This window comes from Aythya fuligula, chromosome 3, assembly GCF_009819795.1.
Source record: "Aythya fuligula isolate bAytFul2 chromosome 3, bAytFul2.pri, whole genome shotgun sequence".
In the NCBI taxonomy this organism is placed as follows: domain Eukaryota; kingdom Metazoa; phylum Chordata; class Aves; order Anseriformes; family Anatidae; genus Aythya; species Aythya fuligula.
Window position 1 is genome coordinate 85,578,034 of NC_045561.1, and position 13,527 is coordinate 85,591,560.

The following is a 13,527-nucleotide window of genomic DNA, read 5'->3' on the forward strand; positions in this document are numbered from 1 at the left end:
GCTGGACCGTAAGAGGGATTATGTCTGAGCAGCAGATAAAAAGATTATTCCCGAAACAGACACTGCTTTTTTTTAAGACGTTGTCACTCTTGTCTTACCACTCCAGTCCCCCAGGCTAGAAGTGTTTGCGTTGGAGGTGTTTGTCCAGCTCTTGAATTCTGGCACCTGTTCCACTCTTCACCTACTTGCAATTCAAAGCAGCCCACATCTGAGGACACCTGAAGAAATAACAAAGAAAAAAAAAGAAAAAAAAAAAAAAAAAAAAAAAACAGGGAATATATTTGGAGATTTTAATTGTTAAAAATAATAATAATAATAATTAATAATCTTCTACTTGACCTCAACATTCTTATTTCCTGCATGATTATTCTTGAAAACTGTGAATGATCGATAGACAGCATGCATTTGAAAACTGGATTAATATTTTTGGTCATTTGCCTTGCTCTCCAAGTTCAGGAAAGCAGAGGTAAGTTCATATATAAAAGGATTATACTAATTAACTTTAATAGGTTGGGGGAAAAAAAAAATTGAAAGATCGGGTCATTTTGTGATTATCAAATTATTTGTTTGGAATTTGGTGTCTTGACAATTCAGATAGAGACAGCAGAGTTGGTGAGACAGATATGAAGTTGAAAATGGAAATGTTGACAATATTTCTCATGTGTGTTCCCTTGGCTTTACATTTTCTGTAAGAGATGCATTTTAGTTTCCATTCACCTGCATATGCCCTTTTATGGAAATATATATATATAACTTCAAAAATAATTATATGAAAGGAACAAAACAGCTGAAAGAACATCTAAGGAAGAACATTCTAAGAACATGTTCTTAGAACATTCTAAGAAAGTGTTGACTTTGTTAAAGGTTGCCTGATATCTTTGAAATTAAGAGAAAGTGAATTATATTTTTATATTTACCAGCTATTATCAGAAACAACTTCAAAAACTTTTAGAAATACAGATTTTGGGGGAATACAAAAAAGTGCCAAATAAAAAGAAACAGCAATGCTAAGAAGGTTTATACACAGAACAGAACAAGCAGGAAAATATAAATATTACAATAGGAAAATGAAGAGGAAATATCTGCTAACATAAGTACATATTCAGAAAAGCTAAAATAGAAAAAAAGCACCCTATAATTATAATAACATGACAAAATATATTCCTTTAGTGATGCAGAGTATGATTTTTAAATGCATTCCAATAAACAGGTCTCAATGAAAATAAAATAAAGTAGTAATATGTGAAATTATTTGCAAGTAAACAGAAATACTGACAACTTTGGTGTACTTAGTACTACAGCTAGCTATTGTTCCCTTTAAAAACATCACAAAGTTCACAGCAATTTTAAAGTTTCTTCAACAACAGAAAACAAAAAATGGTGGTGTGATTTTTTCCCTGTTTGGTTCCATATGCAATTTAGATGTTTGGGGAAGGTGTTTCTTTTGTGGTGAGATTTCTTATTAACTTTTCTGTCTATGCTTTGATATTAAAAAAAAAAAAAAAATGAATTAAAGTCAATATAACAAATGCTTTATGCTTTGCCCACATGAATGACCTCCTATTTTCCATCAACTGCAAGCATATTAATTAAATGCAAAGAATATAAAATAATAAAAGAGAAGTCTTCCCAACAGTATTGAAATAGATATGGTGTGAAACAGTCTACTGTCAATAAGAATTGGAAAGTTTTATTTCCACGTCACTTGTTTTTGAGTCTTGTTCTTCTGTGTACAGATTTGCTTTAAAAAATAATTCCGTTCATGTATCTCATTGATATTATGTAAATCTTCTCCTGTGGACAATTACAGTACTGAAAACATGCTTGGGAAAAACTAATGCATTAGCTAACACTAGATTTATATTCTGTTTTTCTTTGATTTTACCTTTTAACTTCATGTAAATAGTGTTATTTAATCATTAATGATAGTTTGGAAATATGGCAAAAATGAGAGAATGAATGATAGTTCATCTCTGACAAGGAAAATAAGGTTTATCAAAATACACAAATTGCATATTCTCTGATGGAAAAAGATTAAGTAAATTTCATGTAATTCATGCATGGTTGATGATATCATTACAGTCTGTATTTATAGTTATGAAATGAGAAAGTAATAATGTGAAAAGTGGAGACACAGTTACACCCATCATAAATTGTACTTGTATGTTACAATGCATTTCCCATAAAAAGATAGTCACAAAATTATAGGAGAGTATCTTGACAAAGAGGAATACAGAACTGTATATTATCCCCCTCAGAGATGCAGTAATTGGAAAATCTCAGTACTTGGAAAATCTACCAACATTCAGAAAGCAATGCTGAATAATACACTACATATAGTATCTTGAAATAGGGAGAAAATGATTTAACTGTGAGCTAAGTCTTTTTTATAGCTTGTATTTTTCTCCTTTCAAATATAACAAGCAACTCAGCTGCCATTTTAATATATATCAAAGCTTTCATAGTAGTCTTTTAATTTTCTAATTTTTGATGGCTTTCAATGGAAAAATTATTTTTTCTATATATGTATGTGAATGATAATTGGAAAAATTTCTTCCCAGCAGTTTTTTTAAATACATTTGGTATACACAAATACATAATAACTGCTTTTTATTGTTATATAATTATGCTATATATAATATTTTTAAACTGTGTTGTTATCTCAAATACACATACAAATCTCAAAGGACTTAATATTTATCTTAAGATAGTTCTTCATCAGAGCAGAAATGCATCCAGAACTGCTATTTTATGACTGAGAATTAGGGTCAGATAGTTAGAGAATATATTTTGAAAAGTACACATGCTCTCCCAGTAGTCTGAATACTTATATTAATCACTTATTAAAGATCCTAACATAGATGATTCGAGGCTTTTAGGACTATTCTAGTTTAAAGTACATTTCAACTATGACAAACTAGGAAATAAAAGATTAAGAAATAAAATACTCCAATCTTAAAATAAGAATAAAAAGAATAAAAATATCCAAATAATTTTTTATTTTATTTTTCATTATGAACAAAACTATCTGAAGCTCAAATTCTTGTTTTACTCACATCTGTGTTTTAGGGTGAACAAAAATGGGGCTTACTCAGAAATGTCTTTTGATTCTTCCTTCCTAAACCATGTTTTAGGATTAAGACCCATCTCTTAGGCATTTGGATGCTGTCCAGGAGCACCTCCAATCCCACAGATAACAAACAAGGAACTGTAGCATGCAACATAAAGACTTAAGAGATGGAGTGTTTATCTTTGACCATGGCTAGTGCCAAACTCCAGGAAATGACCTCAGGACTTGAACTCTTCGTCACTGTCCTGACAGAAACTGTTTCTAATAATGGAAAGAGAAAGTGAGGAGGACAAAATCTGTGTGATGGCAAAATACATATATAATCAATATGACAGTAATTTTTAACTGCTGAATTGTAAAACATTGAACATTCACACTAACCAGCAAAATACACACAAGCTTTGAACTCCCCAAACTATACACTGATGCTGAGTACATCCTAGCACTTGACAGTAAGAATGTAAAGGAGAGAGAGAATATTTGAGTGCTTAGTGTTAGTTTTTAATCAGCAAGCAAATATACTCTATCTACTCAGTCATTCTTTAGGACACAAAGGCTTTCTGTGTGCTCTATGAAATCATTTTAATTCATTCTGACTTACCACTTCCCTCTCGACTGTTCTAATTTGACAATAACTGTTGCAGATCTTCATTACTATAGTTGTCCTCAAAAAAAGGGTTAAGCAAATCTGTGCCAGACAGAGAACAAAGTCAAAGAATATATATCTTCAAAGAAAGAACAAAAGAGAATGCGTTAGCTTTGTGCACTAAGATTATTCTCTACTTTCACTCATAAAACAAGGATTACCAAACTAAAGCTAGCTGTCCTGGTTGTGCTTATAAATAAATGAAAAGTAAAATACTGTTTGTTTAAACAAATGCAAAACTGTTAGCTATTTCCTGACCAAGAGACAAACTTGGATAAAAATACTAAAGTATCAACATGGAATCTTAAAGATTAATTACAGTTCTCCTCACATCCATTCTACAGTAATTAGGGAAAAATATGTGACACTATATGTGACTGAACATATAGCTGGGAGAAGGGGGGTGGTCTCAGAAAACAACTGTGGACAAGACAAACATTCTTAATAATAAAATATTTTCTCTCTTTACAAACTTTTAAAAAATATATTATTAAAATATATTGTAAAAATATAATTATATTAAATTATAATTATATTAACTTATAAAATATAATAAAATAAAATATAAAATTATAAAAATAGGAAAAATAAAATATAAATTATATTAAAATATATTTTAATAATGCAAACTTTTTAAAATATATTTTTTAATATGTTACAACAAAGTTACTTTACTTGGGGTCTTAACCTGTTGGATTATTGTTTGGGGGATTCTCCTTTTCTCAGCTAACAGGGGTGTCCTAGTAGCTTCAGCAGTACACTAGGTGATATGGCCTGTATTCATCAGATGTAGCAAACCTTGTTTTCTTCCCAGAGGGAAAAATATATTTTCCCCTTTACTTTTGTACTCCTGTCCTATTCACAGTTCCTTTGGGTTTGAAATGAGACGTTTACTCCTTCCCTATCATTCTTCCATTTTTATCAGAAATTAGGTGCACTATCCTGCATATTTTATGCATTTTGCACTTAGCAAGCACTACTGCATTTCAAAGAATTCCTTCCCTGTAGGAACATGTGATATTGAACAACACATATCCTAAAAAGAAATATCTATCTAGCTATCTGTCTGTCTATCTGCTTGTATGTCCATATAGATGTAGGTTATAAAAGTGTGGAGAAGGGCCTTTGTACTATATTACTGGCATATTACTTGGTACTACTACACTGGGATTTAGTCACTATCAACTTCTATTTACTGAACTATCAACTTCTATTTACTTCTATTTACTTCAGAATAGTAGCATATCCAGGAATCACAGAATTAACAATCACCTGGAAGTACCCCAGCACCTGCTACAGAGTAGGTGTTTATATACCCTTATGTAATTGTAGCATGCCTTATCATGGTACGCAAGAATACCACCTGTTTTAACCTTGTTACCTGACAGAGCAACATCATCATTCTCACATGACAAAGCATGAGGACCTGAGGTGTAACATAGAAACTGAAGTCCTGACCTGTATGAGGTACTAGTCATAAAACACAACCGCAGTTTAGCAAGCTGAGTCTTGAAGCAACTGTCTAATCACACAGACATCTGCAAGTCAGTAGGACCCCAATTATTTCTAAAAATTGGGAGCCTGCATAGCTAATCACACTTAGGCTACCACGTTTATCTTTTCTGTAGTGAGGTTCTTTCTCTAAAATACCTCGTTTGGTGCAGAGCCAAGATCACCTGCTTATTTACCACTCTGAACCTTTTATTAGCTTTCTTGGATTTTATTCAATCGTGTATTAACAGTCTAAGAGTCCCTGAACTTAAGTTACCTGAAGTGCCAGTTTTAGTATTTGTGCTCCAAGTATATCTTTCATACATATGAGTCAACACAGAAACCTCAGAAATTTCAGCAGGAGGTAGTAGCACATTCACATTTTACTTTATGATTTTGTGGTTATGGCACTAATGGAGATAGTTCTAATGAAGTCCTTTTCCCTCTCTTCTTCCCCATCATAAGTGGATCAATTGAATCTAGATCAAAGAATGGTCATGCTTAGAGCAAGGAATAGGATTAGGCGATCTCCAGATATCGTTCCAACATAAATTGATCTATGCAGCTTGACACTTGGGCTTCTCTACTATTCATCTTGGAAGATAACATAGTTCGGTATGGTAAGACCAAGTCACTCTCTGTCAAAATAAGAAGGAATCCGCTAACTAGAGACCGTAGATTGCCTTGCAGGATGAGTGCCCCTAAACTGTGAGAAAAATTGACCAGTTCCAGTTACAAAAGTTCAGGCAAAGAAATGGTTCAGTGGCTTCTGGATCCTGGATGCTGGATCCTGCATGGCAACTGTCCTAATCATCATCACATTTGAATACAACTCAAAAATTCCGGTCTGCACTGTGATTCTTTGACTCGTGCCATTGTGAATGTTGATATGTTGATAAGTATGGCATTATATCACTGCAACTTGAACTTATGCTTTCTCACTGACTTTCTCAGAGCGTGGTTGTACATCTTGAGTAAGATTGGTTAGAAAATGAATAGCAGAGGTGCTCAAGTGAGTGTTTCATCACTGCTGATTGGATGCATTCCTCCAAGAACTACTCAAACATTTAAAACATTTTATTTAATGTTTTGATGCAAACAATATCAGATCATAGAATAGGATTTCAGGCCAAATGCTTTTAAGATATCCAGTGTAATGCAAATAGATATATGTTTCATACATCAATTTTAAAAGAAGAAATACTTCAATGCTGTTTCTAGTCTGAATGTTGGACTGTTGCAGGATTCAGAAGTTGGCAATAAAACCATAAATGGCATGATATCTTCTCTGTGAATTCCAGCAGTAGCAGCTAGTAAAGCTGAAGAATAATCATGGAACCATAGAAATCATAGTACAGTTTGAGTTGGAAAGGACCTTAGAGATCATCTAGTTCCAACCCCCCTGCCATGGGCAGGGACACCTCCCACCAGACCAGGTTGTCCAGGGCCTTCTCCAATCTGGCCTTGAACACCTCCAGGGAGGGGGCATTCACAGCTTCTCTGGCCAACCTGTGCCAGTACCTCACCACTTTCTGAGTGAAAAATTTCCTCTTAACCTCTAATACAAATCTCCTCTCTTTTAGTTTAAAATCATTCCCTCTTTTCCTAATATTATCTGACTGAGCAAAAAGTTGCTCTCCATTTATCTATAACCCCCTTTAAGAATTGAAAAACTGCGATAAGGTCACCCTGGACAGTGAGGATTCTTCACCAGAATTTGCACTTATCTGTCTGAAAGAGAAAGGATATACATGTATTGCTACTCTAAATGGTGTCAAGGAAAACATAAGTTTCTTATGGTGCTCTTTCAGTTAGTAAAGATGTGTCAGAATCATGTGTTGACTACAGATATTTTGTATGTTCAATATTTGTGGTTGGTACTGGCTGCAGTTATGGTGAATGCAAAGTTAGTGCTGCTCAGTGTACGACAACTGTATTCACAAAAGCAGAAGAATCTTCCCTGGGTTTACGATGTTTTCTATTCTCAACTGTAATAGGTAAATAATTCACAACAGTTCATTTATCATAAATAGTATAGTTGGAATAATTCAATTATGTTACTAAATTATCTGTTTAGAAAGGGAGAAAATATTATGTTGATCTGTAATAAGGCCTAAATTTGTATTTCATAAAAACTGTGTTTCAAACGACCATGTTCTTAGCCTACTTTCTGAAGTCAGTTGATTTAACAATTGCATTTCTCCACTTGGCATAGAAAACCACACAGATTTCCGTGAGTAGTTAGGAGCAATGGAACAGCTGTGAGGCTATGATGTCTAGTTGAGTTTTCCAATGTTAATTTGCAAATATGATTTTTTTTTTCACACTTACTGACATTCCAAAGCAGCTTAGTTGATTAAAACTGGTCTTTGGTACCAAAATGTAAATCTAGGTTAAAGGGTTTTGAACAAGAAGAATAAACTTCTATTACCTAATTCTATCTGCTAGCTTTGAATGTATTACCTTTTATCACCACTAATAAATAAATAAATAAATAAATATTGACTTTTACTATTGTCTTTACTATAACCATATATTTCAAAATAATTTATCACATTCTTCTCTGGATTTACTGCATACTGTTTCACTATAACCAATATTTAATATTTTTGACAGAAGAAAAACATGACTCTATAACCTAAGGATTCATGGAAGTCTTGTTTTGTTTGAATATGGTGTTAATACAGATAAAATCTTTGTCTTCCATAAAAGTTTAAAGGAGCATCGTCATGCATTCCTACCAAGAAAGAGGATTTATGAAATCCCACCATCTTCCTGAATTCTCAGGAAGCAAAATCCCCTGTTACCAATCCAGATCAAAACAAAAATATAAGCTTTAAAAGGCTGAAAATTACAGAACCTATCTTTTAGGTACCTTGATATTTTAGTTCCATACAAGGAGCCTGGCAATCCTCTCTGGTGTCTTAGTGGGCTTGAGCACAGTTTTTGAACATGTGCAGGTAATGTTTTGTCATGCTGAATGCAAGTGAGAGATACAGGTATCAGATTTATTGTATCTTTAGTACAGAGTCCCAACTGCACAAGCAGGGCTGAGCACCTCCTTGACATGTAAGGTAACACCAAATCTACTGGAACACTGGAAGGTACAGTAGAGGTTTTGTAGTGCTGGGTATGTAGACATCAACTTCATGATACTTGTACAGAAAGTTTTCTAGTGGAAATTTTGAGCAACCTGATCCAGTGGGATGTGTCCCCGCCCATGGCAGGGAGTTTGGAATTAGATGGTCTTTGTGGTCCTTTCCAGTGCAAATCATTCTATGATTCTATGACAGGGTCTTCCAAGCTGGAGGCCTCGTAGATCTTTGCCACAGTTGGATACCCAAGCCTCATTCCACAGGTGAAGTTACTATTCAGTGACATTTAACACAACCCAGCGTGTCAAATAAGAATCACCTAGCTTATTGTTGCTGATATCAATTTTGAGGAAATAAAATTCAATTTATTTTTAGGATAAATTCCTTAGCTCAATTCCTCTCTTTTAGGAACACACAAGCATTCTCCTCTGGCCAGTATTTAGCTTCTGCTGAGGCTAGGCACCTATGTCAGCTCCTTTTCTTTCAGCAGTTCACTGACTGAGTACAATAAGCCTGAAGAAGTGAGACGCAAATTGAGCTTCCTCCAGTGCCTTGGCTACCCCAGGTAGATCCTAGATAAGACTCACTACCCTCCAGGATGCATTTAATGCTGCCATCAGTTCTTTCACTGTGTGCCTTAATATTAGTTAAAGAATGTATAGGGCCCAAAGATAAGTACAAGCAAGACGTATAATCTTGTACTCATATGCATGACCTAGGCTGCATAAAGCCATGCTATACGTTAATCTTTCCCTGCTCATCTAAGCCCCTTCAATCTGTTCAGACCTTTCCCATGCAAATAGGATTGAGGCAATGTGGCATAAAAAGCACACTAAAAAGTATATAAGGAGAGAACACACTTTGGGAATCCTGTCTGTCATTGTCAAGTGCCATTTGAATTTGGGGTGCTCACTACTCCCATAACAGGAGGAGACTGACTCTGAGAGAGAAGAGACCCGGACATTCATGCTTTCTGCATTCCATCTGGTGTTTACACTAATCAGCCCTTTCAGAGATCTCAAGATCAACTTCCATGACTAATCATCCTTGCTTTTGTTACTGGTTGAATTATCAATATGGTGGTTGTTGGCCCTGCTGGCCCTGCTATATATTTAATTGGATCACATAAGCACATTTATGGCATCTTTATTTGATTCATCCTCTTTGATAAGCTTTTATCTTGTTCTATTTCAGTAGTTCCACTTAAATAAGCCCTGTATTTTAATTAATAATTATTTCACTCTGAAGGCAGTATGTCTCATTTATCAATCAAGCATTCCTTGGTTTCCTAATATCCTAACTTATTTTCCAGACTTACCAGTTTTATCATACATGTTAGACCTTGTGATGACCTTAATGATGAATTATTCAGATTTCAACAGTTTTGTCCTCATATCACCCTGAATTCTGCTGCTAAAGCCTTTACTACATTTTAATTTTTTCCTTTTTGGATAGAATATTTTAATTTTCAAAGGTCAAGTGAAACTACCCTGCATAGGCAAGCAGAACACTGATAACTGGAAACAGATAAATATGTGGTCACTTTCTCAGAATGAAAAGCCAAAATAATAACCCTAATTTGAGAATAGGGAGAGAATTCAAGGTCATTACAACAATCATTTGTGAAGAATCTCCTCTCTCAATCTTATGAATAGTATAATTCTTAATTCAAGTTAATGACTTAGGGGCAAATCCCGGGGGAAGAAGCAAATCCATCAAGAAAGTCCTCTGCTCCATACAAAAGCTATCAAAGAGCTTAATGACAAAATCCTCTGCCCCAGTTGGTCAGACTTCTTCAGCAGCTGGGCTATAGCAGTTAATAGAGCTTGTAACAGGTAATAGACTTACAACCAGCTTCTTTCCATGTAGATTATTGGTATTTTATTTTAGAAGATTTCAGGGGACTACTCTGAGATTTTACTGGCAGTGGATCTTCCTTGGTGGTAAATCTATTACTCTCTCCCCATATACCATTCAAATCATTCAGTGTCCTAAATAATCTAGTGTTTGCCCCCTTGTGATTTCTGGTGGACACAAGACCACATTTTCACAGAGCAAGTTCCTTTTATGCAGTGTTACCTTTATGGTCCATGATCTGATATTACTGTGGAAAACTAGTTACTGCCAATGCATTCTATAACAAATATTATATGACTACATCATCATTTTCATTTACTTTACAACAATTAGATAGTTCTAGTCATGCCAGCTGCTGCCTCTAGCATGTTCTGCAAAACCACAAAAATTGCCTGTTGCTTTCATTGTATAAGCTTCTATATTTGTAAAATATTCCTCATAATCAAGTACTCAACTTCTTTCCATATCAGAATACCAAATACTTCATAATATAAATGTCATTATTATGACTTTTACACAGAAAAAATTGAATGTTAATTCTGACATTAAATAAGAACCGAGACATACATATATATATTCTGACATATATCATAGAATTTCTCCCATTCTTTACTTGAAGTACTGTTCTTTCTGCAGTTGTATGCTTTTCCTTTATTTTTCTCTTATTGATCAGCTGCTAACTTATCTTTAAACATTTAATTAACAAAGTTTCCAATTGTCAAAATAATGTGTTACCTTCCTTATTTTTCTTGATTAGTACAAGTAAACAATAATTAACATTTATTAAATGCAGCATGTTATTTCTTCTTTATCCTGTAAACTCAGTTTTACTTTTATTTATTTATTTTAATATTACTCTCACTAAACTTATTTCTTTTGAACCATATTATTTCATTTTATTATACTTTTACAAATTTTTAAACCATTCATTAAAGCAACAACTCAGGCACACATATACCATGCCTTTCTTGCATTTTCTTCCTTCAAGTTTTCCAATTATCTACAAAATTTACCCTTTCTTTTCTAAAAAGTTCTTCCAACAAGCCTTGTATTCTGATTATATTTTACTTTATTTTTCATTGTAGCACATGAAAATGCATAGCATCAAATGTATGAAAATGAAAAAAAAATAGATATTTTCATATGAATTTTAATATCTTTATTAAAATGTATGCAAAATTTTGGGAGATAATCTAAAATACAGTAATGGCTCCTGTTGCATGATTCTGCAAAATGCTGCACTTCAGCTTGCTCAAATGTATACCTGTTTTTATTGTTAACATTTTAACATAAAATTTAGCTGCTATGTCACATAATAGAGAATCTCATATATTTAGGAAGTGTGACCAAATGAGTCTTGAGGTTTTTGTGTGCAATCTAATATGAGTGGTTCTTTGCTTGATTCTATTTGGGGAACATTTTTCATAAATGAATAGCTGCATAAGTAAAACTTGAGCCTAGCTCTTCAGTTTCCACTTAGTGATCTCACTTTTTTCTACAGTAGCTGTTCCACTTTTCTGGGAATAATTAAAGATCTATTGAGATACAAAGAGCCAGAGCATTCCTGACACTATCATCCAGTGTCAAAGAAGCATAATTGCAGTCTGTTCTGATTAATATATCTGTTTGGTGAGGAATGGAAAGAGGAGTGCACTGTGGAGTAAAAGAGGAAGACTGGAAACAGCTATTTCTTTCCCCAAAGACAATTAAACTCCTGTTCAGCTTTTGAAAGGATGTGTTTCAGCAGCTAGTTCCCAGGGTGGGTTCAAGACTATGTACCCAATGTGAAGGGAGATGTGACCTGAAGCCCAGAGCAAAAACAAGAGCATCTGAAAGGGTACCCATTTAAGGTACTACTATTTCTCACATTACATATTTGTTAGTATAGATACATTTTTATACTGCAAGCTAATACAGATATGTTTCACTTTCCACAAGCTCCATAGTTACTTAACAGAGTGCTGTAAACTTCCCTATAGGGTTATAGTCTCACAAATAGGAAAAAAAAGAGGGTTTATAATCTTTGGAAAAGTGGGCAGGCCACTAGGGAGGACTATAACGATGTTGCAAGGCTGTGCGGGGTCAAAATTAGGAAGGCCAAAGCTCATCTGGAGCTCAATCTGGCTACTGCCGTTAAAGATAACAAAAAACATTTTTATAAATACATCAACACAAAAAGGAGGACTAAGGAGAATCTCCATCCTTTGCTGGATGCGGGGGGAAACTTAGTTACAAGAGATGAGGAAAAGGTGGAGGTGCTTAATGCCTTCTTCACCTCAGTCTTTAGCGGCAATACCGGTTGTTCTCTGGATACCCAGTACCCTGAGCTGGTGGAAGTGGATGGGGAGCAGGATGTGGCCCTCACTATTCACGAAGAACTGGTTGGTGACCTGGTACGGCACTTGGATGTGCACAAGTCGATGGGGCCAGATGGGATCCATCAGTTCTCTCAGTATCCTGAGGATACTGAGAGAACTGGCAATGGAGCTGGCCAAGCCACTGTCCATCATTTATCAGCAGTCCTGGCTATCGGGGGAGGTCCCAGCTGACTGGCAGCTAGCAAACGTGACGCCCATCTACAAGAAGGGCCGGAGGGCAGACCCGGGAAACTACAGGCCTGTCAGTTTGACCTCAGTACCAGGGAAGCTCATGGAGCAGATCCTCTTGAGAGTCATCACACAGCACTTGCAGAGCAAGCAGGTGATCAGGCCCAGTCAGCATGTGTTTATGAAAGGCAGGTCCTGCTTGACGAACCTGATCTCCTTCTATGACAAAGTGACGTGCTGGGTGGATGAGGGAAAGGCTGTGGATGTGGTCTACCTTGACTTCAGCAAGGATTTTGACACCATCTCCCACAGCATTCTCCTCAAGAAACTGGCTGCTCTTGGCTTGGACTGGCGCACGCTTTGTTGGGTTAGAAACTGGCTGGATAGCCGGGCCCAAAGAGTCATGGTAAATGGAGTCAAGTCCAGTTGGAGGCCAGTCACTAGTGGCGTCCCCCAGGGCTCGGTGCTGGGGCCGGTCCTCTTTAATATCTTCATCGATGACCTGGACGAGGGCATTGAGTGCACCCTCAGTAAGTTTGCAGATGACACCATGTTAGGTGCATGTGTCGATCTGCTTGAGGGTAGGAAGGCTCTGCAGGAGGATCTGAATAGGCTGCACTGATGGGCTGAGGTCAACTGCATGAAGTTCAACAAAGCCAAATGCCAGGTCCTGCACCTGGGGCGCAATAACCCCAAGCAGAGCTACAGTCTGGGAGATGAGTGGTTGGAGAGCTGCCAGGCAGAGAAGGACCTGGGAGTGATGGTTGATAGTCGGCTGAATATGAGCCAGCTGTGTGCTCAGGTGGCCAAGAAGGCCAACGG

General features: G+C 35.8%; 1 protein-coding gene across 1 annotated transcript in view; it reads left to right on the top strand.

Moving 5' to 3' along the window:
- Nucleotides 1-399: 399 nt before the first annotated feature.
- The window catches only part of IMPG1 (interphotoreceptor matrix proteoglycan 1), a 59,259-nt gene continuing 46,131 nt past the window's right edge, over nt 400-13,527 (top strand). The window contains exon 1 of the mRNA XM_032185505.1: nt 400-466. Within this exon, the coding sequence (XP_032041396.1) occupies nt 400-466 (67 nt within the window). The remainder of the gene's footprint in view (nt 467-13,527) is intronic.